General features: G+C 41.5%; 1 protein-coding gene across 3 annotated transcripts in view; it reads left to right on the forward strand.

Moving 5' to 3' along the window:
* The window catches only part of LOC5571437 (la-related protein 1), a 64,142-nt gene that overhangs the window by 10,326 nt on the left and 26,439 nt on the right, over positions 1-27,377 (forward strand). Inside the window, exons 2-6 of one of the 3 annotated variants that reach the window (XM_021838194.1) lie at positions 2,331-2,496; positions 2,546-3,390; positions 23,524-23,764; positions 23,827-23,918; positions 23,980-24,839. In XM_021838194.1, coding sequence (XP_021693886.1) covers positions 2,623-3,390; positions 23,524-23,764; positions 23,827-23,918; positions 23,980-24,839 — 1,961 coding nt within the window. In that variant the 5' untranslated portion in view covers positions 2,331-2,496; positions 2,546-2,622. Of the gene's footprint in view, positions 1-2,330; positions 3,391-23,523; positions 23,765-23,826; positions 23,919-23,979; positions 24,840-27,377 lie in introns of all 3 variants that reach the window. The other 2 variants (XM_021838193.1, XM_021838195.1) reach the window with 2 other exon arrangements.

Here is a 27,377-nt window from a genome sequence, read left to right on the forward strand (position 1 = left end):
CTGAAAGCCCAGGATAAAAAGCAACGTCACCGTAGGAAAAGAACGGCATCAGTACTGCTCGAGTCAGCTTCATGCGAGTTTGAAGAGGTAACACTCCCTGGAACCGTCGAAATGTACGAAGGGTACAGTAAACTTTCCTGGTAATGTCGTTAACATGGTTGCTCCATTTCAAGTTAGAATCCTTCGTAAGTCCAAGATTCGTTATCTCACTGGATAGTTCGATGATTTCTCCACAGAAACGGATATTATCTTGCGGATTTATCGTACTCTCTTTACAGAAGACTATTGCCTTCGTCTTCTTGGGATTCGGAAACAGCCTGTTTGCTAAAGCCCAACGTTCAATCGCGGAGAGATCTTCGTTAATCAGCTGGACGAGTCTGTCGATTTCGTTTATTGGGCCAGACACGTAGATCTGCAGGTCATCTGCGTATAAATGGTATTCACATTTTACGACGTTTGGCAGGCTGTTGATGTACAGAGCAAACAGTAATGCGCTGAGGCACGATCCTTGCGGTGTCCCTTCATTCAGCATACGAGGTTCCGAAGAGATGCTTCCCAAAACGACACGTTGGCTTCTCTGCTCGAGATACGATGAAAGAAGTTTACAAGCGGAGTCCGAGAATCGAAATTCGCTTTTTAATTTTTCTTTCAACAGGTCATGTTTGACACAGTTGAAGGCCAATGAAAAATCAATTAGGACCATCAGCGTACATCTGTTGTTGTCGAAATTACCCAGAATGTCATGGGTGACTTTCACCAACGCCGTCGTCGTACTGTGCGCTCTACGGTACCCAGATTAGTGTTTGGCAAGAAGAGCAGGATTGGCGTCCTGAAGATGTTCGGTGATTTGAGAGAGAAGAATCTTCTCGAACACCTTCGATACTGCAGGCAGAACGCTGATCGGCCTGAAATCTCGAAAACATATTCAAACAGACTCAAGTCAAAAAAGTATACAAACTTACTTTATCGATTATACGTGTTCCGCAGACGAAATTCTACACATTTCGCTCTGAACCAATTCGATTTTCACTTTTAGAACGTTTAATATCCGGATTTACAAAACGACGAAAGTAAGATTTTCAACTTTCGCTACCTAACCACTTTCGCCGCTCCACTGTATGGAGTGAAAAAGTGACTTAACCACGAATCAAAACAAAACACTACTTGAGTCGATTTTACACTGCACTGGTACAAAAACGTCGCAAGTAACTGAATAAATCGGCTTATCATTTTGTGATAAAAATTTTGTGGTGAATTATAGGAACTCCCTGGTTCTTGAACGCGAGCTTATTGTATGCAAAATTTGAGCAATGTACACGGCGAAAAAATATTGAAAAGGTGATTCATTTCAAAACAGTTTTAGAAAACTGGTTGTGATTCTTCTGAATTGATTTTCTAAAAACCGTATAGAAGTTAGTTACGTCGATTTGAAAAAGTAATCGAGAAAATTGTCAAGATTATTGACTTCTTCTTAAAAACAGCGACTCCCGGCTAATTTTCTGGAAAAATTCAAATGAATATTCCGTACACACTTGCAACGGAAAATGTAAACAAAATTCTGGGAAAAGTTTAGGATAAGATTCTGGCAAAACTTAGAAAGCGACTTTGGTATAAATTTGTTGGCCAACATATTTAACCCTCTCTTTCGCATGGTAGCACAGGTGATCCACCGATTTTCGACGAACGCTAACGAAACCGAATTGCCACGATTAGCTTAATAATGATTGGAATAAACTTATACGCTCATGTGTCTTATCAAACATTGAAATAAGTGACCCAAGTGTCAAACTATTGAAAAACGATCAACTAACTATTGACAAATAATCATTTTTTTTATGATGATTTTGAATAATATAGCTCATTTGCAACAACTTTTGTTCAAGCACTTATTTTAGAAACCCCCTTTGACAGTTAAATTGTCGAACAAAGCTGTGGGAGAGAAAGGGTTAAATAAATTTGGCGAAACCCTAGACCAATATCTGACAGATCTGTTGAATAAATTATTTGTGTATTTTCTGCAGTAATCTACGCCTATAGAAGGAATCTTAAACCTGGCTTCTGAAAGAACATCATCAAAACTCCTTCGGAAGATAAACTTTAGGAAGAACAGCAGCAACAACTGAACACCATACAAAAAAAGAAAAATTAGTCCATTTTCAACATTGTTCGTTCAAGAACTTTTGTATAAAAATGCTTTTTTTTTTTTAAGAAAAAGTCGATCAAAGTATTGGGAAAGTAAGGGTTAAGCATTTTTTATGCAACAACAGTCACGTAGCGTTATCATGAGATGCACATTTTACTGATCCATTTCCCTATCATCTCTTTTCCAGAGTTCTATCTCTGCTGCTGCAACTGCTACTCCATAGTCATTGCGCGAGTAAAATTGTGTGAAGGGACTCGCACTGCGTGCAAGATACGACCATCCCTCCCTCGTATCAACGTCTTCACTCCCCCTTCCGTCTGCCTAGAATAGACCGCGTTGTCTAGTCTGGGTTAGCAGTGGCCGCACAGTGAGAAGGTGCACCGAGGAGATCTCGCTCTCGACGCAAATCGCCAGTCGAGAACAGGGATAGAGAAGAGGAACGCAATAAACACACAGACAAAAACAACCAAACCGTGAAAATGGCTTCACACGTTTCGACAGAAACTGGCGCTAGCAATACCGGTAACAACAATAACAACACCGGTTCAAGTTCATCCTACGCGAATGTGCTGCTGAACATCAAGGACCAAGCCCAGAAGCAGCAACAAAAGCAGCAGAACGATAACAACAAGGAGAACATTCGCAGTGAGAAGCCCGCCAGTTCGGGGCCTGCCCCGACAAGTGCTGCAAAGACACCGGAAGCCCCTGCCGGAAAGGAAGGCACTGGAGCTGCGGCCCCAACTACCACCGGAGGAGGCGGGGAAGATGCCGAGGACGATGCCAGCTTTGTTCCGGTGGTGTCGCACAGCAAGAGGGACCGCCGCTCGAGACAGAAAGCTGCTGCGGCGGCCGCTGCTAAGGGCGGTGAAGAACAGCAGGCAGGTGGTAAACCGCCTTCCAAATCATCCCGCCGTTCAGGCAGGGGAGGAGGCGGTGGCGGTAGTGGCGTAGGAAGTGGCCCTAGTGCGGGAGCACCTGGAGCTGGCCCAGCTAAGGAGTCTGTCGAAGGAGGTGTGCCCAGTGGTGGACCTCCTGCGAAAAAGGACGGCAAAAAGAAGGCTGGTGAGAGGCGACGAGGTGCACGTGGATCACGCGGTGGGGAATCCGAGAAGGAGGACAAAAATCCGGAAAAGGAACCTGCGGGTGAACCGAGCACCTCTAACAAGGTCAGCAGCGAAGATGGATCCGACAAGGAAGCACCGAAAAAGTTTGTGGAAGCACCGCTGCCCAAAGTGAATGCTTGGAAGGTAAGTGGAATTGGGCAGTGTTGGATTTGGGCGGCAGGGGCGTGGGTCAGATCTCACAAAGGGGCTCCTCGATATAAAATTATGCGTTTTTTTCTATCCTAAAAACCAAAATATTTTTTTTTTAAATTCCGATCCGAATACTTACGAAATTGCACCTTTTTCATACTTGTTATTGTCAATTGAACAAAAACTCACAAGTTGATATAATGGAAGGGGAAAGTGGAGCAGATTGGCCACCGTAAGGAAATGTCGCTCAAAGTGCTGAAAATATTATGAAATATTCGTATTTTTGTATGATTCCCAACACTAGAACTGAATGATTTCTGTTCAAATAATTCAATTCTGTCTTATAAAATTTATGAATGAATGAAAGATTTTTCAAAATTTGTAATTTTTTAAGCCGATGTTTTACCGATGGGATGATATGAGCACCCTATTTTTGGTTGAAAAATTATCTCATATAATCTAAAAATTCAATTACTTTTTGTACTACACTTGTAAGTTATAAGTATTCATAAACGCCTCGTGCAGAAAGATTAAATTTTAAAGAACATTTTAGCAGTCAAACATCATCATTCTGAAATGACGAAATTTGAAAGAGCGATTCGGGACAATATGGGCAGTTTTTTCCAACATCATTTTTTTTTTCTTTGAGTGTTCAAACTGACTTAGCGGACTTTGGGGCAAGTGTGCCATAGGGGCAAGTGTGCCACCCCCGCTTTTTATAATAACTACAATATATATTTTCTCTTTGAGCTTAACAATATGTTCCCTTATAGTTCACAATACAATGATCAAAATATGATAAAAATTGCTCTATTTTTCACGTATTTACATCGACTTGTGCAAAGACATCCAAATTTGAGTGGATTTTTATAAGATTTCGATGTTTCTAAATAGCATAATGAAAGGTAAATTATTAACAGATTTTTCTAACGTACTGTACATCGTGAAACTATTCAAATGTGTAAGTTTTTGTGGCATTTGAACAAAAAAAGTATTTTGTTTTACATACGAAATCCAGCCTGGTTGAAATGTATGCTTATTGGGGCAAGTGTGCCACCTATTTGGCAACCAAAAATTGTTGAAGTGAAATTTATAAAAATGTGAACATCATCAACAAAATCATAATAATAAATCAAAATGAGACACCAGTAGTAGTTTCTGAAGTATAGTAGGGGAATAACTTACATGTTTGCCCCCCAAAGTGATTTTTTCTCAAAACATTCAATAAAAACATGATTTTCGGCTTATTAAGTACCGTTTTACATATCTACATCAATATTTTACCGTTATTTAGTGGTGATCTGATTTAATATTATACATATTCGCCGTAATTTAAGGGTAATAGATATATTGTATTGAAGGGAGACAAAAATAACCATTTTAGTTATACGAATTGAGTAATAGGGAATTACGCATGTTTTGAACCTTGTTATAAAGCATCCCCTTATTACGGTAAACTAAAAATTATTTTTTAAATTATCGATTAGCGTCTGCTTTATAAGTAGTATTAATAGGAAATAAATAAAATTTCATTACAAGTAGAATTACATGCGATGTTCAATAAGGTGGCCGTCTTGCCCCATATGGGTGGCACACTTGCCCCATAGTGTCGAAAAATAGGTTATTTTGGATGATATTTGAGAAGCTCCAAAACTAATACTTTTTGAAGTTATTTTCTTTTTAAATGGCATAGTGGTTATGAAAAGATGTGAAACTAACATCATGAGGCTAAATTGGTGGATTTTATAAGCTTTAGGCGAAGTTAGAGAACAATTTGCTTAAGGTGGCACACTTGCCCCAAATTCCGCTATAACATGGCTATTGCTTCATTTCCTAATCAGCTTTATGGTTGCATGTTATTTCAGATGAAATTTCGAAAATTTATGCAGTTTTCAAAAGGTGCTCATTTCACCCCATTGGCCAAACCGCCCCGACTATCCCTAAACATGGTTTTCAGTTGTATGCGTAGAGCTAGTAACAGATCTCTTTTTTCACACAACTCTAGAAAGTCTCTTATTCAATACAGTACCAGATTAAGGGCCTTACTGACAAATGTAAACAAACTGAGTTTTATTCACCTAACAGTTGATTTGATAAATTGCAATCATATAATGCACATCTGTTCCTTAAAAATAACGTTTTTCACGAAATAAGTAAGAAAAACATAAAGGCGCATTTGATATTCTCTTTCGATTCGAACTCTGACGTCAATTTCGCCCATCTTCCCCCTCTGCGGTAACCGGGCGCATTTGAGCTTGAGTGTGGTAGTAGGGCGCGTTTCAAACTGAGTGTGCAGAAGGGCGTTAGTGATGAAGGTTCGTGTGAGAGAGCGTAGCAGAACGGCGAAGCTGATGATAGTCAAACCAGAAGGACGAGGTCAAAAGGCGCAATCGCTGTTGTTAAACTGAAGACGACGAAAAACCGAGGGGCGCAACAGCTCTAAATTTTGATGAATGGCACATGATGGATTTTTATTTATTTTAACATGATATTCATAATATTTAAATAAGTTAAATATTTTGCTACAAAAATAATATTGTAATGGATCCTACAAAAATGCATCATGCGATCAAATCGATCGGAAACGTAGTATAGAATTAAAATTAAACCCGGAAACTTCAAACCGATTTTACTGAGAATGTATAAGTCTTCACATTCGCCCTAATTCTAACTCTGTTTTTTTTTTTGTTTTTTACAAGGGAGAAATCTGCAAACAGATCCCCTGAGAAGATAACTCAGGGAATGCGGGGATGACGCACCAACGACGACCCGCTAAAACCAGCCTATGCACTGTGCATGAGCAATTCATTTAGAATTGCTCAAGTGGTGAACAGTGCATCGACATGACCCTTGGACTCAGACCCTCATCTCCCCGGAACCACCTTACGGTATTTCTTCGGGAAGGGACCAGTGCATATAGCACAACACGTGTAGCAGAAGTAGCCTAGGCAAACTGCTTCTCCTAGCCGACTTAAACAATGTTACAAGGGACCAGCCTCGGCAGGGCTAATCCTCTGCAGCCAACTCTTGGTCGGCGCGCCATAGACGCTGCAATTCTAACATAATGTGAGTGACAGCCGTAGTTACTGCATTCCAGCACTCGGCATCCGCACACATTCTCTCTATAATATTGTCGGGGGACGTGTCCCCTCCGCATGTAGTGAGCATGCGACCTCTCACAACAATGAAACGGGGGCAATCGAACACGACATGCTCCGCTGTTTCCTCTACACCAGCACAATTGGGGCACGCAGGAGATTCTGAGTGCCCGAACCTATGCAGGTACTGTCTATAGCAACCATGTCCTGACAGAAACTGCGTCAGGTGGAAGTTCACTTCCCCATGGCTTCTACCATACCAATCTGACACATTTGGTATTAGTCGATGGGTCCATCTACCCTTAGTGGAGTTATCCCATTCCTGCTGCCAGCTTCTGAGCGTTTCCTCTTTACACGTGTCGCGGACTCCTCTGGTACCCCTTTGGTTGAAGCATTGAACATCTTCCTTGATGATGAGCCCGATGGGCGTCATCCCGGCTATGATGCACACGGCCTCTTTAGATACCGTCCGGTATGCACTTGCTACTCTTAAGCACATTATCCTGTACGTGCTTTCCAACCGCTTTAGGTTTCTGTTCGTTCTAAGCGCTTTTGACCAGATTGGTCCTCCATACCTTAGTATGGATAGCGCCACGCTTGCCAGCAGCTTGCGTTTGCTGGCAATTACAGCAGAGCTGTTAGACATCATCCTCGAAAGCGCCGCTATAGCCGTAGATGCCCTTTTACAGGCATATTCAACGTGGCTAGCGAAGCTCAGCTTGTCATCGATCATTACCCCAAGATGCCTAAGGGATCGCTTGGACTCTATGGTGCAATCACCTACCGAGATAAGCGCCCGTTGCTCGGACTTGCGGTTGTTGACCACCACCACCTCAGTCTTGTGACGGGCCAGTCCTAGTTTCCTAGACTTCATCCATTCCTCAACCAGGGAAATAGAGTGCGCTGCTGTCAACTCTACTTCCTCCATCGATTCACCATAGACCACTAGGGTGATATCGTCAGCGAAGCCAACAATCTTAACACCCGTCGGAAGGGGCAGCCTCAGTACGTCATCGTACATCGCATTCCATAACAGCGGGCCCAGGATTGAACCTTGAGGTACTCCCGCGGTAATTCGAACGCTTTTCTGCCCCTCCTCTGTGTCATACAGTAGAATCCTACCATCAAAATAGCTTTCTAGAAGCTTACACAACTGCACCGGTACCTTGAGGCGGTGAAGCGCGTGTGCTATTGCTTCCCAGCTTGCGCTGTTGAACGCATTCTTCACATCCAGAGTGACAACCGCGCAGTAACGGATGCCGCTCCTTTTATGCTCGATTGCCACCTCAGCTGTTTGAACGACCGACTGGATGGCGTCCAGAGTAGATTTACCTTTTCTGAATCCAAACTGGTTGTTGGACAGGCCGTCCGCACTCTCCGTATACGGTACTAGTCTGTTGAGAATCAACCTCTCCAATAACTTGCCCGTCGTATCTAGTAGACAGATAGGTCTATACGCCGACGGGTCACCTGGTGGTTTCCCCGCCTTTGGTAGTAGCACCAATTTCTGTCGCTTCCATACATCCGGGAAGATTCCTTGATCAATGCAGCGTTGCATCGTGGTTCTGAACATGTCCGGATCCGTGTTCACTGCCGCTTTTAAGGCAACATTCGGGATACCATCGGGTCCCGGTGCCTTGTTTGACGCGAATGATTTCACGACTTCTGCCAGCTCTTCGTTCGTCACTCTCGCCACTTCTTCTCCTTCATCTGCCGCATACGGCGCTGGGGGCCATGGGCTTATGGGATGGTGCGGGAAGAGTACATCGATTATCGATCGCAGCAACTCGGGCGATTTCTCTTGGGGCGCTATGGCTCCTTTGGTCTTAGCCATTACCACTCTGTAGGCGTCACCCCATGGACTAGAATTGGCACTCTCGCATAGACTTTCAAAGCATGCCCGTTTTCGACTCTTGATTTCCTTTTTGAGAGCCAACTTTGCCTCTCTGAATGCTGCACCGCGTTCCTCTCTTTGTGCTTCTGTGCGTGCGCGTTGCATTCTTCGTCTAGCCCGAAGGCAGATTGCTCGAAGATTTGCAATTGATTCGCACCACCAATACACTGGCGGCCTGTTCTCTCTAGGAGGGGCTTTTCTCGGCATGGAAGCATCACACGCTCGTGATATCATAGCAACTAGCTCTTCACCGTTTAGGTCCAGAGTGTTTCGTTCGCGCCTCAGGGCTTCAGTGAATACTTCGACGTCGAAGCGCGCTGTTTTCCATCCTCGGGCTTGGGTCGAGTTACATCGCGCTGCCTTCTGCCCGCCTGGTATTATACTATAGCGAATCGATTGATGATCGCTATGAGTATAACCGTCATCAACGCGCCAGTTCATGGTACCTAAAAGGTTAGGACTACAAAACGTCACGTCGATGATCGATTCTGCACCATTTCTGCGGAAGGTACTCACTGTACCCACATTTGCCAACTCTACATTTAATGCGGCCAGGGATTCCAACAATAGCTGGCCTCTTTGATTGGTGCAGCGGCTACCCCACTCCACTGCCCATGCATTAAAGTCGCCAGCTATCACTACTGGCTGCCGATTAGCTAGTTCGGCCATCATCCTGTCAACCATGTGGGAAAATTCCTCAATCGACCACCTTGGGGGCGCGTAACAACTGCAATAAAACACGCTGTTGATTTTTGCTATCGCAAAACCGTCATTTGAGCTAGAGACTACTTCTTGGATTGGGTATCGTCCTGTCGTCCCTATAGCTGCCAGCTGTTGAGACCTATCCGCCACCCAGTTCCCGTTGTTGGCTGGTATGCGGTATGGGTCCGATAATAACACCACGTCAGTCTTGGTTTCCGAGACTGACTGCCAAAGCAGCTGCTGGGCTGCATCACAGTGGTTTAAATTTAACTGTGTTACTTCCGTTTTGGCTGCTTTGATACTCCGCTTGTGCCCGGACATTTGGGTCCGCCCGTTAAGTGTCCGTTGTCTGCTCTGTCGACACATATTAGGCACTTAGCGATTTGCTTACAATCGCTTGCCCTATGGCCTTCCGCGCCGCATTTTCTGCACATCTTACTTCTGTCGGGACCATTGCAATTCCACGACTTATGGCCCTTCCCGAAACACTTGAAGCAAACTTCAGGAGGCTGTTGTATGCTCAGCCGGCAAACAGACCAGCCTACCTTGAGTATGCCCAAGTTCTTCGCTTTGTTGGCCTCTGCGACCGGCAGCCTGATCGCCGCCACCTGGGTGCCCTGCGGGCCCTTTCTAAGGTGGATGGCCTTACTGGATACGTCGATGTCACACTGCTCTTTGAGGGCAGCCGAGACCTCCGCTGCATCGGTGACCTCATCCAGATTTTTACACTGGAGAGTCGCTTCAGCAGTAAGGGATCTTACATCAACCTCGTCACCAAGTACTTCTTGTGCCAGTTGCTTATAGACTGCACCCTTTTCCTTGGCGTCCTTCTTTAAGACTAGGATCATTTCACCAATCCTAGTTCGTCTTATGCTTCGCACGTCTGCGCCCAATGGCGATAGCTTCTCTGTGCTTCGCATCGCCTTCAAAACCTCGGCGTATTTTGCTTCCTCCGTTTTGATAACGAGGGCTTCGCCTAAATTCCTACGTTTCGCTGTTTTCGGTTTAGCGCTCTCCTTGGGCTCCGTTTTCGGTTTCCTCTGTTTTTTCTTATTTCCAACTCGTATCCACGGGTTGCTGTTGCCTTGCGCCCGTGGTTCCTGTGGATGCACTGCCTGGTTCCGGTTAACCCGTGGCTCCTTTTTCTTGGCTTTCTTGGCCTTAGGATTGGTGTTGGCCTCTCCTTTGTTGCCATGTCCTCTTGATCGCGGGGCTTGGCTCGTGCCAGCTTTTCCGCTTTGGAGGACGGCCGCGTAGGTTACTTTTCCCTTAGCAAGCATACGTCTTTTCGCCACGTATTCATCCCCGGAAGCTTCCCTCTTCCGCATCGCGTATCGAATAATATCATCAGATATATTCGCGTTGCCTGTGAAGGAAAACACTTCGGTCTGACACGACCTAGTGTCTTTTTGGCCTTCTACCTTGCCCAGTTGTTCCTTGGCTTTCTCGTAGTCCTGCTTTGCAGCTAGGACTGATTGTCGCAATTTCAGTAGACTTGTTTTCAAGTCTTTGCTGATATTTGTTTTTCTTTTAACATATTCGATGATGACATCAAGTTGCTCAGCAGCTACCTGCATTTTTGGGAGGTACTCCCTATTGCGATCCATGGCCTCGATTAGTCCCGGGCCATCGGTCACCACACATGTTGCACTGGAGCGGCCAGTGCCTGCCGTCGTCACAGTATCTAGGCTTTTGCCCACACTGTTTTCAATAAAGTTGGTCGCCTCCTTCCTTGGCGGGAACCTTAGCCGGTTACTGATAGGTCCAGAAGCCTCTCCTTCACATTCCGCTAGTTGTTTGTTTTGGTTGATCATCTCTTATGGGTCCCCCTAAGAGCCGCTATCCATCTCCGCTGGAATAGTCGCCTTTATAATCCCATGGTTATCTATGCAAGCAGGGAGGCCATGCTAGGGTTGACATAGTCCTTTATGGGGTACTATGTTCAGAGCCGGATCGGCGCAGGTCAGGTAATGGCATCTGAGCCTACTCCCGCCCAGTTGGAACAACCAGGCGACGGATTTGGAACGTACTCTAAGGCCTGCCACGGTTTTACGGGACGGGGGCAGCCTGCGCCATTAACCCACTCGCCGTTTCGGGCCAGTGTCACCCGACCCTACTAAGGGAGTAGAATGTCGCCGCTGTCAGCCTCAAAGCATATTATCCAGTACATATACCGTTACTTGTCCTTTGTCGTGCGCTGCCAGTATACATAATTGGGGCCGTACTGGCGTTGGTCCCAATGTGCTCGAAGCACTCCTACTCGTAATTCCATGCCTTGTCCGTTTGTATCGCGACCAGTATGCCATAATCAGGATCTCACTGGTATCAATCCTGATGTGCCGGTTGGCACTCCTGTTAGTTTGGGCTAGGGTACTTTAAGCGGCACCGGTCGCTGTGACAGAGTTGCATTCGGATTTTTGTGGTTTTTATGAAGGTTCATCAGAGCCCACTGCGAACTTCACCACATCCTGGGCAACTCCCCAACTCGCAGAGGTCCTGGGGGGGGGGTCCGTTAAGCCCCTGGACTGTCGTCCCTGCTGCCCCAACAAAAAAAAACGCATAATGCGAAGCCATAAGGGTGAAAAATTTAAACTAATTTACAACATCCTTATAATCCCACCCTTATTTAGCCTCAGGTTTGAGACTGAAGAAGGGAAGCCGATTGTCTCGGAGAAACACAAGGTCACCTGCACCATTGCTCCGGGTAGCACAGGAAGGGCACAATACTGTAGAGGGCGCCCTGGTACTCCACAGGCTCCGTTTGCGGTTAGGTTTTTTTTAGACCCCCCTAACCATTCATTCTTAGGCACGGTAAGCTTAAAGCGGCATGAATTAGGGGTCACCTGTGAGATGGACTTATACCACCGGAACAGGCAGTCCGTAGTGTTAATTCTTAGCCAATTGAAACAACCGCTACCGACACTACACGGCTATCTAGGCTGTTCGGGAAAAGGAAGTTAACATTGATGATTAACTCCTGACGTGCCCAAACAGCCCTTTAATTCTAACTCTGTATTGTATTGTATTAATCAAAGTGGTCTCTAAAGAGTGCTTCGTGAAGCCCAAGCAGGACGGTTCGGTTTTGCGTTGTCAGATAGGTTTCGCTAACGGTTTCGCGCGTGTTTTCGTTGCCGGAGAATTTTTTTTTTTCCTGTTTTGGGGCATCTTGCTAGGTAGTTCTTCGTGAAGCCCAAGCAGGACGGTTCGATTTTGCGTCGTCAGATAGGTTTCGCTAACGGTTTCGCGCGTGGTTTCGTCGCCGAAGAATTTTATTTCTTTTTTGGAGCGTCTTGCTGGGTTTGTTTTCGGGACGCCAAGAAGTTTTGCTGTCAGTGTCAGTTTTGTGTTCAGTCGAGGATGGATTACCAACTGGTGAGTTCGTTTCATCCTTGTGATAACACATTTTTTCTTGAAAGCGTAACTTTTAAGTAATATTAAAACAAACTTTGTATGGTTCGTCACTATAAGTGTCGGCATTATGCTTTTTTCTCATACAATTTCAATATACATATATTTTTCTCTGTTTGACATTATTAAAAATTATCTTTTGAATTGTTCGACATTGTGAATGTTGACGTATTTTTTAAAACCTCTACCATATCGAGACAAAATGCACAGTAATACTCATATGTAATTTTCAAACAAACTATGTATAGTTCGTCACTACAAGTGTCGGCATTATTCCTGTTTCATATAATTTATAAATATATTTTCAGTTTTCGTCATTAATAAAAACATCTTTTGAATTGTTCGACATTATAGATGTTGACGTATTGTTTAAAGCTTCTACCAAAATCTTCTCGAGACAAAAATACAAAACTAGCTTTAAATATAAGTCGTATATTTCCCCCTTGTCCATGGATCGCATCATCGACCAGAGGTGACTCCCAGATCTTTTCCTCCCTCACTAATAAAAACCCTTCCCGTGATGATTGTGGAGATGCAGAGGTATTCTCGGTCTCTAGAAGCAACAATCATTACACCCTAACATTCCTTCCCCATCCCAACTGACTGTAAGGACATGGCCGGCGCCGTTATTGATCAATAATATTAGATCTGCTAAAATTGCACTTCGAGAGTAAGCGGAAACTCCCATCCCTTATGCATTTGGATCGTAGTGCAATTCTTACCAGTTCCGATCAATCACGGAGTAGCAACCATTGACGTGTACAGTCAGTCTATGCTATGCTATACTATTGTATTAATCAAAATGGTCTCTAAAGTGAATGTTTTGCTCCTTCACCTTGCAATGATTTCTGGTGTATTATTTCATAGGCTTCAGAGAAACCTTCAGGGATTCTTACGCGATTATTCTACAGGAACTTTTTTCAGACTACTGAAGGAAGATATTCAAGAATTGTTGTAGTGATTCATCCATAGATTTTAACTAAAATACTTTCATGAGCTCCTCCAGGCTTCCATCCCGAAATTCCTCTAGAGATTTCCCAAACATTCATTCCAAAACAATTTATTCAGAGTTTGCTCCAGCACATCCAACGTTACTAGTTCCAGTAATTTCAACAGGAATTAATCTGAAAATTTTCCCAGATACTATTCTAGAAGTTCTTTCACAGTTTTTATGTCACCAATTCTTCCCCCGATTTCTTAAGTAATTATTCTAGCAGGTCTTCAAAGGTTTCTATATTTCTTGCAAGACAATCTTCAAAGGTTTATTCTAGAGCATTTGATGAAATTCGTTAAGGTTTTTTTTTCAAGAATTCATCAAGGAGTTTCTACAACGATTTTTCCAGTTCTTCCAGTCATTTTCATATAGATTCCTTAATGAATTCATCAATGGTTTATTTCATGAATTGTTTCTAATTCCTCCAGGGATCATTCTAGAAAATCTATTAAGAGTTCTTCCTGGAATTCCTCAATAAATTGGTCGGTGTGCAGACATATTTGATCAAGTGTTTTTAAAATATTTTCATTTTTTTAGCTGTAATAATAGAACTTATCTATTTGATGATGCATCTGTATCGGATTAAAATTAAAAGAGTCCTACATTAGGGCGGTTCAAAATTTAAAAATGTTTGTGAATCCAATCTCCCATATGTTCTATACCATCCGTACCATAAAAATAGTGTTCTGTGAAATTTTCAGCTTTCTATGTGGTGATTTAAAGGTGGCCCAAAGACAAAGTAGGTTTATATGGAAATTACTATGGAGAAATTATGAGAAATGTTCCAAACATGCTCGTACTGTAATGTAAGTACACACTTATTATTCCATAGTAAAAACTCATTCTTCAAACCATAATAAAGAAAATTGCTGAATAGAGAAATTCAATCCGACGGATAGCACAAGACATATTCATGAGTTTGTTTGCGACTATTTACCTCAATATGGGATTATAGCGCTGCAAACATGTACAAAAATCCCAAACAAAATTAGCTTAAAAGCTTTGTTTATTCAGCAACATCCTTCATTAAGATTTGAAAAATGAGTTTTCGATATGGGATGATAAGTTTCTACTTACATTACAGTACTAGCGTGTTCGGAACATTTCTCAAAATTTCTCCATAGTAATTTCCATATAAACCTACTTTGTCTTTGGGCCACCTTTAAATCACCACATAGAAAGCTGAAAATTTTACAGAACACTATTTTTATGGTAAGGTTGGTAAGAAGCATATGGAAGATTGGATTTTCGAACATTTTTAAAATTTGAATCGCCCTATCCTACATGTATCTTCAGAACGCCAAAATATCTAGTCCGCTCAACAATTGCTAAACAATTCCTGGATAAATTTCTTGAGTAATTTCTTGAGAAATAACAACATTTTTAAAGATTTCCTGGAGGACTTTTAGAAAGAATCCTGAGCGGAGTTTTTGGAGTAATTTATGCAAGTATACAGGCCCCAAATTTTGCCCCCTACAAATCCGGGTCTAGCCGTGAGACAGTTTTTGTTGTTTCTCTTTTCACTTCTCATCCTGCTGCGGGAGGGTTAGCGTGTATTGGAACGGTCAACTTTTTTTCCGACCCGTTTTGGTAATGCCATCTCGTTTCGTTTTAAAGTGTGTAAATAACCCACATCTGGATGGACGGTTGATGTGTTGATTCGTTTACGTGGTGGATTGCATGTGTGACGGCGATGGGAAACGTTACTTTTTTGATGGTGAAAAGCAACGACGAAGAAGCAAAAGCTGATGATGATATGGAAGCGCCGAAAATGTTGTCTTTGATCGAAACCACGTGGTTTCCAAAATTCGTGGTCGTCCGCCATGTGATGATGATGACTGCGACGTCACTTGCAGTCGCCTTGACCATTTCTCAAGGCGATGCAGTTTCCTGTGGCGACTTAAAAATATTAAATTCAACATCGGCTTCTCACTCGTCTCACACGAGTGTCGCGAAACGTTTCACACTTTGTTCAGCTGCGACGCTCGAAAGTTTGAATTTCATGGTGCAAATAAGCGTTCTATTGGCAAACCATGGGGAAGAATATTGATGTTTTCTAAAATGGTAAATAGCTGTGACGTCTTTTCATTTACTGGCAACGATAACAGCACACCGCAAGAGTGTGGTTAAAAAAAGTGTGAAGAAGTGATAGCACAGCATGATACCCGCCAAGTACAACTTCAAAGATGGCTGGTTGAGATTTGAAGTTCGTGTGATAAGGCGGGCTGACATTGTAACCGTCTCCCGATCAAAGGTTCCTATTTCGATAGATAGCATACACGATTAGTCTACTCGCTCAGCAAGCATAAAGCGATGTTATATTTTACGGTTTCTACTCTGTATTTCACTCTCTAAGTATTTTTGGGTGCCGCCAACCGGCTCGACATTCTACTGCTTAAGAAACTTTGATGCACTTTAGCTTGTTTCAGGTTCAGTATTTAATTTTGTCGCTAAATGTTCTATTGGATGGTATCCTGCTATTTTTTGGAGGTTTTATACATTCTTTACGATTATTAGTAAGGTTTGTTGCCTACAAATCAATTAGACCCATTAGGTACACACAAAGACTTCACCAAAAGGCAAAGATCTGGTCTGTTTTCGGACGCCCGCCCATAAGGTCACATTGTTCATTTTCCAAGAATCTACTCGTCAGCAACAACGCTAGGTTGCGGAAAATTTAACGGTGAAAACACTTAGTAGAATTCCTGGAATACCCAGAGAACTTCCTTGAGGAATTCTTGGAGAATTTCACGGAGGAATCCTCGGTAGTAGAGATGGGTGACTCACTCACGAATTGATCAAAAGAATCGACTCTCGAAAATGATTATTTTCTAAAGAGTTACGATTCACTATCATCGCAATTTTTGGAGGTGTTAGGGGTCATCCAAAAATGACGTCGTTCGTGGTCTACGAAAGTGTGACAGTGCATGTACTAGGTATTGGAAAAAGCGTGACAGAGGGGGGAGGGGGTTCTAGAAAGCCTTAAAAAATATGGACGTCATATTTGAATCGTCCCTTACGCTGGGATATAAAGTGTTTGTTGCATGGACGCGATCCACATTGTGCAAAGTATGACTTAGGATTGAAAGAAGGAAGAAATAACGATAACAGCATTGTAAACACAGGGCGCTGACATGTTGAATTCGGATTGCTATGAATTGAATCGGAGTTGAATTATTAACTAAATTATTTGAATTAGATGCTATTGAGAGTTTACTAAAATTATTGCACTGGAAATAGTAAGTAAAAAGAAAACTATTATCAATTGTTTATTACATAAATCACTTACAATAGGCGCAGAATTGCCAGCAAAGAGAAGACAATAACGATAGTGGGTGTTGACTGATAGAGCTTACCGTGAGTAATTATGAGTAATATTGAATACTAGTTGCTAATGGCAAAATGTTGTACAAGGTTACGTTGTAGGAAATTTGGAATGTTCGTGGGCTAAATAACTGAATTGAAAACTAGATTTGTAAGTAACAATATTATAAAACGCCATATGAACCTAATCAAATACAATTTTAGTTTTGAGTGTGCCCAAACACCGTTACATACTTCAAAAGCCGTTTTTCAATATGCTGCCCCGAACTCCTCTCAACAGGAGGAGAGCTCAAGAAAGTCCCAGGGTTAAGTTTTTTGACTTGGATTTATTTCGTTAAAGTGCACCAGACATGTGTAAATAGTTCATTTTTCATATTATATGAGTCACGGAATCGACCGAAAGAGTCGATTCACTTTTGTGAGTGCATCATCATCGCTCCCATAATTGAACCATTTTGCCCATCTCTACTCGGTAGGCTTGCTGGGAGAATCCGCGGAGGACATCCTGGTAGAATGAAGGAATCCTCGAAAGACTTCGTGGAGGACTTTCAAAGAATTTCATAGCGGACTTCCTAAAAGATTTTTCAGGGAATCCTCGAAGATTGTCTGGAGGAACCCTGACTAGAATTGGAATACCCGGGGAACTCACTTGAGGAATTCTTTCTGGAGGAATCCTCGGTAGATTTCGAATTTCCTGGCCGAATTCTCAGAGGATTCACTGGAGATTTTTTAGAGGAATTCTTGCATGACTTCCTGGAAGTATCCTCGACGATTTTTCTTTAGAATATCTCTAAGATATGTCTGAAATAATCGTTGAAGGAATTCTCGTATGACTTATTATTCCGGGTAATGGTTTTCCGGGTAATGTCGGAGAACCCGAATAATCTTTCAGTGACTACACAACTTTGCAGGATAAAATTAACAACAAAAAAAAGTCGAATTGTTCTATAATGAAAAGCAATTGTACATAAGGCTGTCTATAAACTATGTGCTTATTTTTTTGGTTTTGCTGAAACCTCTCGTTAAATCTGACTTGGACGTTTATACTCTGTTATACTCTGTGCTACTTCCGTGTTGAATTAATTTTGTCATAGAACAAAAATCTTGCAGTAAATCGAAGGAAACTCCTTGGAAGAATCCCTAGATAACTCGCTGATGAAATTCATTAAGGACTTTCATGAAAAATGTGCGATAGAATCATTGGAGCTCTTCATTAACAAACCATAGGAGAAATCTCTGGAGCAATTTCTGAAGGCATCCTTTTCTGGTTGAATTTTTGATGAAATGCTGTACAGAATCTTTAAGAAATTCCTAGGATAATATGAGATACTAGTTGAACTCTTCAATAAGCCCGAAAAGAATATCTTTGATAAAATTCTAAGAAAACGCATGAAGTAATCACTGAATAAATTCATGCTGAAATACATTGAGAATTTCTAAAGGAATTTCTGGAAAAATCCATGGAGGAAACTGGGAATGTTGAGTAGAATGCTTAAAGGTAACCTAAACGGAGATATTGAAGGAATCCTTAGGAAAGTTCTTGAAAAAATCATCGTATCAATTCATTGTAATATTTTTGAGTAATACCTGATAGAAACCTTGGAAGTATGCCTCAATGAATTTCTAAAAACCAGCTGGCTCGACGAGGCTATTTCTTCTTCTTGGCATTACGTTCTCATTGACACAGTGCCTGCTACTCAGCTTAGTGTTCTTATGAGCACTTCCACGCTTTCTTTGCCAAACTTTTGCAATTTTCGCATTCGTATATCGTGTGGCAGGTACGATGATACTCTATGCCCAGAGAAGTCAAGAAAATTTCCATTACGAAAAGATCCTGGACCGACCGGGAATCGAACCCAGACACCCTCAGCATGGCTGTGCTTTGTAGCCGCGGACTCTAACCTCTCGGCTAAGGAAGGCCCCGACGAGGCTAGTAAAATCATTTAAATAGAAGATAATAGATTAGATAGATAAGCATAAGGCCTTTACTTAGGGCTAGTTAGGGCAAGCTTTACTTCAAGGTTGCCCAACTTGTGGCATAATTTGATGTTTTCACCAATTTACAATTTGTCGAAAAAGATAGATGATTGAAATCAACTATTTGAACCATTCCCTACTCAGTAGATGGTCATTGTTGTGAAAATGTATGAACTTCTATTTGTAGAGCTGGTAGATTTGAGGTTGGGGAATCGCCACTGGTCGTCTCATATCTGGCCTATTGGTTGTTCTACCAACTTGAAGTGGGTTCAATTTTCTTTTTTTTTTGTTTAAATTCAAACTGAATTTAAACTCGAATTTCAAATTTTGAAAATATTTAGTAGATGGATTCCAAGCCTCGCTTTCAGTATCTTAAGGGCGTAACTGCAATGATCGATTTCTCTTCATCGACATTCTCTTTAGCCAATTACCTAGCCGGGCAAATGTTTTCGACTGATATTTTCGATTCAGTAGAAAGATTGTCCTTCATTATGTTGCCACGGAAAATTTTAGCAAAATCGATTGAACTTCGTGTACTAAGCAAAAGAGAGAAATTGATCACTGTAGATACGTCTGTAAGATACCCAACACAAGAAGTATTCTTTTCTAAATTGAAATAACCGTTGGAATTGTTCTTTATGATAATTTAACTAGAGAAGAATGTTTGAATTTGAAGTATGAAAGTCCATTTTTCTCTATTTTATGAAAATTTTCATCAAATTTTGACAAAAGTAAGGAAAATTTGTATAGGGTGCCCAATTAATTTTGGGCAAGATGCATAATTTTTACACCAAATGTTTTGTATTTTTTATTCAATCTTTTCTCCAAGATTTTTAAATTCTTACAATATTTAGGACATGATTCTATTAGATTTTTTGACCGAACTTTCAGGGACATGAGTGATAACACGTCTCTTTTCGCAATTTCATGTCTTTTTCGGCTTAGATGCCAAACCCCCAACACACACACGCACAATGTCTTCTGATAACAAGTTTCCAAAAACATGTAGGGTTCTGACAGAATCTTATGTGGATTTCTGATTGAATTATGAGTGGCTTTCTTATCGAACCTTTCTCCATTCTCGTAACATTCTAGGCATAATTCTTATAAAAACTCTAGTCTAGATGACATTATTCTGAACACAGTTTTCACAGAATCCTCGATGAGATGCTGCGCAGCAAATATCTATTTTTATTAACTCTTATCAATGTTCGAATCCTCTGAGCAGAATCTCAATAGATAAACTTTAAAAGTAGATGGAGTACCGTGTACCTTTTAATTCCGCTCCAAAATGCTTATCTTTGACAGATACGCGTATTTCGACCACCACTTGCAGTCTTCTTCAATTTCCTTTTTTGTCAGTTTGGAATCTAACTTCACTAAAACTTCAAAGACACTTATCTCGCGGAAGAGGCATCCAACAACAGTGCACTTTTTATTTTGGTTTTGTGCACTAGCAGAAAGCTTAAAATAAGAGGATCAGGAACGTTTGCCTCTAGTTTAGTACCTTTGAAAACACGAGTAAGGACTGTTCATTTAAGAAAGTGGACACCTAAATATTAGCATTTTGGTGTAAAAATTCCATAAAAACAAATAGAATTTTGTCTCAGTGTGATCTCAAGTGTTTATTTTGACAGCAGACAAAAGTTGACATAAAAAATTATAAATTCTAAACGATGGGTCGAATTGACATGGCGACTCTCAATTTTTTCTGCACAAATGGTGTACAGAAAAACTGCCGTTCCGAGATTTGGCTTAAATCGCGAAGTGTCCAAATTGATTTTTTTCAACGCTGTGGCCAAAACAGATATTCCTGACGACGTACGATACATCCCAACAGAAAAATTTGGGAAAAATGATTTGGTATGGCAAGCAATTTGCTCCTGCAGTATGAAAGTACTACATATTTCACGACGGGTTCAATCAACGGCGAAAATTACAGAACTGAATGCATTAAAAAATGGCTTCTGCCCATCTACTGAAAGCATACCATGCCTCCATTGTTTTTGCCAGACCTAGCATCGGCTCACTATGCTTCAGCTACTTTGGAGATGCTCAAGAAGGAATAAGTCGAATTTGTAGAAAAATGATCGAATCAATCAAATTGCTCAGAACTACGCCTCATTGAAACATATTGGGCAATAATCAAACGGCATCTTAAGAAGGATGGAAGAGAAGCACGCTCCATCGATTTTTTCAAGAAAATGTGGTCAGCAGTTTAAAAAGCAGTTCGAAAAGTTCCGAAAAAAGTTGTGCAGAATTTTATGGGAGGTATCAAAAGAAAAGTAAGAGCATTCTCCAGCAATGCTCAATAAATGTTCAAATTTATGTGAATTTGATCGAAATTACGTTGATTTCCATGTATTTTAGGTAAACTCATGAATTTGTTCGAAAATAAACAGTTTACTGTAAAAAACACTTGTACACTTTCTTAAATGAACAGTCCTTAGAGTCACAAGTTGGCCATCCTTGGATTCTAAAATGTTTCACCTTAAGGGTTTTTAATAAAATGATTTTTTTCCATTTTTTAAAAGATTTTTTTTATGTTACATTGTTACAAAAAAAAAATTATCTGCTACTAAAGTGTTTTGCTGAGATTCGGCCCGCGGTTCAATAAGGTTTAGCAGGCCTGCTTTAATATTCGCGACTATCAATGTTGCATGTTTCTGAGTTCTTTACGGAATGGAAATTGAAATAGTTAGGGTCAGGCGGGGCAAGATGAGCACCCTAAGGATAAGCGCGATTTAAGCCTACTTAAACGTTATTATTTTGGTAAAATTGGTAACCATCCTTATCTTTTACATTATTACTTTGACCTCCAACCATTAAAAGTTTTAAAAAGTGATAAATAGTTTTCCAAATAACACTTTAAAAAATAGCTTTTTTATCATCGGTCAAAAAAACTGCGGGGCAAGATGGGCACCCCCATAAAAAGATGCAATTTACTAAAGAAAACTATTATTATTCAATGCTTGCAATATCCCAAGATATTATCTTTAATATCTGATAATATTTATCTTCAACTAGCTTAGTTTTTAAAACTTTTATCAGAAAATAAATAACTTTTCATAAATTGCTTAGATTTTACTTAAAAAACGATTAAATTTGTTGTTTGTTTGTATATTTTTTAGAAAAATTGTTTTGTGCAAAGAAGATACCGTAAGTCAAGCTCACAGCTGAATGTGGTTCTATAATTTCACACTTTTACTTAATTTTGAACATGGTGCTCATCTTGCCCCAAGGGTGTAAATTTATTAATATAATCAAAACAATTGAAATATTTTTTAAATTTGATAAAAAGTTTTGCTCCTGATTATCTACAGAAGATTATTCTATAACTATACGGCCAAAAACGTATGAATTAATTTGCTTACGCAACAAAAATATCACTTTTAAATGAACAAATCTTATATGAAAAGGTTAATTTTTGGACTTCTATGTATTTTGGACAATATTTACGTTGTGCTGTTGATTTTTTAGCTGAAATTTATGGCCATCATATCAATTTAATGATATTCATCAGAACCCCAAATAATGTATTGAAAAAAAATCGGTAGAAACGACACAAACCAGGGGTGCCCATCTTGCCCCGGGTGCTCATCTTGCCCCACATTCCTCTATTTCCTCGGGTATAGAGTATAATCGTACATGCCACACGAGTACGAATGCAAAAAGACAATTTTTGCAAAGGATGCATTAAGTTAATAACAGTGATAATGTTCTTAGAACCCTAAGCTGAGCAGAATCTGTCGTAATACCAAAAATAAGAAGCATCATTTTTGTTTACCTTAAGAGAAAAATAACCATCATCGTTTACCAAATTTTTAAAACCAGTTTTTTTGTTCAAAATTGAAACAATGTTCATGAAAATCTATCATTGTCCTTTCCCCTTGTTATCTGTAATGCGATAATAGATTTTCAGATAGATCTGTTTAAATTTTAACGAAAAAGCTGTTTTTTTTGGTTTTTTGCTGATTGCTGATGATTGTATGATGCATTCTTGAGCCTTAAGGCGAAGTAGGCCGTCATTGAAATTTGTACGCGTCGTTGATGATTGTTGCTAATTCATCTCACGATTTTGAATCAAAGAAAATCAGTAGGTTTTGCACTGACACTGCGGAAAAAGTATCAGCATAGTTTATGCATGTACAGTGATACTTTTTCAAGTCAATACAAACTATCAATACTGAGTTTTATCCCTTTGAAATGCAAGCTGAAAAGTCATCATTGTTGCCAAAACGAATGACGGGCTACTTAGCCTTAATCTTTTCGTTGTCTATAAACAAATAGTTGTGGAAAACTGAAATGTTTCAACGAAATATTACAATTAGCGATACAACATAATATTAGCTCACTACAAAAGTTTATTTTGTTGTGAAACTCATTTTTCACATGGAAAGACATGCTTTGAAATGATAGATGACTAGAACAGCTTTTCGAAATTTTTCTGCAACTTACCAATCCGCAGATTTTGGAATGAATCGAATAGCAACTAAAAGTAACTCAGCTGAGCTGAACAAAACTGTTGAGATTTGCAAGAAGAAAATTCGTGACCTTTGGAACATTAATATTTTATGGAACGTCGTTCTCTTCAATAAGATACTAGTAAAGCAAAAATCTATCAACGTAGGGGCGCGTGTATAGTAACATTCTTTGGCGTTCTATTATTGTCTTATGCCATTTACATGGTTAGATCAACAAATTTCTAACCTAAGTATGTATCGTTTCAGGTAACTCCAACGGTTGAACCAGCACCCATCCCATCCGGTGACGCAAAAACGGCAAAATCCTCCGAATCAAGCTCAACAGCGGGAGCAGTAGCTCCGTCTTCTGCTCCTGCTGCAGCAACTACTACTACTACCACCACCACCACGACTACAGCTGCACCACCACCCCGCAAAGCACCTCACACTCACCCCCAGGAAAAGCGAGTACTTCAACCCAAACAACAGTCAAAGGCCCCTCCACAACGTAAGTTTTACTATTCAATCTAATGTAAAGTCATGTATGAACTAACGCCAACGTTCTCCCAGCAGCCAAAGCGAGTGTTCAACCGAAACCAGCCCCAGAACAACCGAAACCAGTTCCCGCTCCAGCAAAAGAGAAGAAGCGACCTAGTCAAAAGGTAAGACTGGATTGCATCTACACATATGTTACGAATTGACACATTTTCTTTCCTTTCCCAGTCAAGTGACCTGTCCAGCAATACCGATTGGCCAACGCTGGATTCCAAATCCGCTGAATCGAAGAAACAAGGAACTGAACAAGCACCTGCCGCAGTATCCGCCACAGAACCGGAAAAGCCACCATCCACCACCACCACCAGTGAAACTCCAGCAGCCGCCCCTGTCCCCAAACCTGCCCCAGTCAGCGCAGTTTCTGCAGCGCCGAAATCTCAACTCCCAACATCAACGGCGTGGCAGGCACCCCATGTGGAAACAGCCGCAACCCAAACTCAGCAACAAGTTCCTGCCAAACAGCCCGCCACCGAGGAAGATCACAATCGACCGAAGAGTGCGGATTCTGGTGATCAGATCAACGGTGCAAACAGCCGCAAGGGACCTCGTCCCAAGTGGGTCCCCCTGCCGATCGATCTGCCAAAACAGCGAGGTCGCCGGGAACGAACCCCCCGTCGACGCCGATACGATGAGTACGAGGAAAGTAGCTGGCATCAGGAACGACCGCCACCACCACTACCACGAACCAGTCGTATCCGAACCAGTAGGGGCGGTGGCCCACCTCCCTCGTATCGCGGCGGACGTGGAGGTCGACTTTCCCGCGGGGGACCAATCCGAAGAGGGCCACCATCGGCTCGGGGAGGTCACATTCCTGGAGGACCGCGACATGGCGATCGGGGAGCACCTCACATCGGGCAACCCCTTACCAACGGGGGAGAGTTTGTGCAGGAGTTCAACGGCGTGGGACAAGCGATCGGAAAGGAACAGACTGCGTTCATGATGCCTTACCTCAGCACGTTCTATTACAACGGAGCACCGCTCATCGGTATGGATCAGCTGAGCATCAAGGAGTGTATCAAAAAGCAAATGTAAGTTGAAGAATTTAGTAATGTGAAGTGTCCTAGTTCAATGCATTGCCTGACTCCGCGCATTTGGTAAAAAAATATAAATTCAAAGAAAATTTTAACATTTTCTCATGCTGCTATCTGTATTTAATAGTAATACATAACAATTGACTGAGTAATCGAGTCGCTTTCGATAGTGGTTTTGTTCTTAAGGTTTGCGCGCATGTGGCTGCACAGTTCTTCCTTATAGTTGTTCATTTAGCCCGACTGCGTTAGGCGTGTTGGTGACGAAATTGAAATTGATTTGTAGCTGCTCTGTCGACGGTGGATTATCCATTGGTGAGCTCGTTTCATGTTTTTATTTCAACTGAATTAGATGTGTTTCATTTCATTGATTTAAACAGATAACATTGAATCAACAATTTTACGCCACAATATTCGATTCGTGGCCGCATCTTTCCATCCTCGGTACTGCCCCACGCTCGCCGAATCGCTGTGCATTTGATTCGCCAACCTAGCTCGCTGCGCTCCACGCTTTCTTGTACCAACCGGGTCCGAAGCGAACACTATCTTTGCAGGTTGATTGTCCGGCATTCTTGCAGCATGTCGTGCCCATCGTATCCTACTAGCTTTGATCACCTTCTGGATACCTTCTAGGTTCGCCGTAGAGTTGGGCGAGCTCGTAGTTCATTCTTTGCCGCCATACACCGTGTTCCGGCACACAGATCTTCCTATGCACCCGTTTGGAGACTTCAAGTGCTTGCAGGTCCTACTCGAGCATCGTCCACATTCCATGCCCGTAGCAGTCTACCGGCTTTATGACCGTTTGGACATGGTGCATTTAGTGCGGGGATGTGTTTTTTTGACCGCAGCTTGTTGTGGAGCTTTTTTTGACCGCAGCTTGTTGTGGAGGCCATAGTAGGCCCGACTTCCGCTGATGATGCGCCTCAGTATTTCACGGCTAACGTTATTATCAGCCGTACCAAAGGATCCAAGGTAGATGAACTCGTCGACCACCTGGAACGTATCCCCTTCTATCGTAACATTGCTTCCTAGGAGAGCTGCCTCGCGCTCTGGCGGGTATACAGGTCTTCCACCTTTTCAAATGTTCGGCCCACAATCCCACAAAGCCCACAATCCATATCATCCACGAAGCAAACAAATTGACGGCGGTGACAAATTGTACACCGGCTGTTAAGCCCAGTTCTCCGTATAACACCTTCTAGCGCAATATTGAACAATAGGGAGGAAAGTCCATCACTTTGTCGTAGTCCCCGACGATATTCAAACGAACTGGAATGTTCGCCTGAAAGCTTCACACAATTTTGCACAGCTTCCATAGTTGGTCTTAATAGTCTTGTGGGCTTCCGGGGGAAAACTGTTCTCTCGGCCATGATTTTTCATAGCTCTACGCGGTTGATGCTATCGTATGCCGCCTTGAAATCGATGAAAAGATGATGCGTTGGGACCTGGTATTCACGATGTTTTTGGAGGATTTGCCGTACAGTAAAGATCAGAGTTCTGTTTGATCCTTCGACCTTGACGCTTGCTCCTGGGCAGTGCGTCAAGAAAGCCCGAACAGTTTTTTTTTTATTCTTTTTGGGTCGCGCGCTTATTTTATTTTTTCCTGAGTGCTTTTTTATAGCCGAGCAAACGAGTGAAGCCGAAAGTGGATTGTGGCTGCTCAGTCAAGGATAACGGATCAATTGGTGAGCTCGTTTCATGCTACTATTTCTAATCTATAAAATATGTATGACTGCACATTCAATCGTTACAATGGTGGGATGTAAATATTGCTGTTTGCATTTGAGCTGCAAAGCTTGACTAAACATCCTCCAAATGCGGTAACAAAAAACAATCAAAGGACACCTAGCAACGATATTCTTAATCATCGCCGACCTAGCAAGAAAAATGTATCTTTGACATCGCATTTCTTGTGGAAAATCTTACCGCGTTTGGTTTTCCCGCATTTGATATTTGCATTTCAAACGCACACAGCAGTATGATTTTTCAGTAAACTATGGATGGTTTGTCACTGTGAGTATCGACACAAACTCTGATTCATGATTTTTTTATGTTTAACATTTTTTTTTCAGAACACCTCTTATATACCTTTATTTTTGTAATTAAAAAAACTTTGAATGGTTCGACACTACAAGTGTAGACTTGCGAAAGTTTCACTTTATTCACCAAACTTTGGATGGTTCGCCACTGTAAGTGTCGGCATAAGAAAAAGAGTGTTCTATGATGTCCCAACCAATTGAGTCTTTTGTTTCTTTTCAAATGAGTAAAATATAATAACACATGCTTTCGTACTGACAGCTGTAGGAATGTTACATTTAGGTATTTTTTCAACAAACTTTGAATGGTTCGTCACCTCAAGTGTCGGCATAATTTTCCTCTACATAGAAATTATATGAACAATTATATTTACGTATAAGCATGTATATATCTCACAAATCATTGTTTATCATGGTCTAATCGCTTATCAAAGTGAATCCTATGACCCAACGATCCTCCCCATTAACAAACATCCCTCCCAGTAACCTTTGTGGAGATGCA

Source organism: Aedes aegypti, chromosome 1 (genome assembly GCF_002204515.2).
Source record: "Aedes aegypti strain LVP_AGWG chromosome 1, AaegL5.0 Primary Assembly, whole genome shotgun sequence".
NCBI classification, from domain to species: domain Eukaryota; kingdom Metazoa; phylum Arthropoda; class Insecta; order Diptera; family Culicidae; genus Aedes; species Aedes aegypti.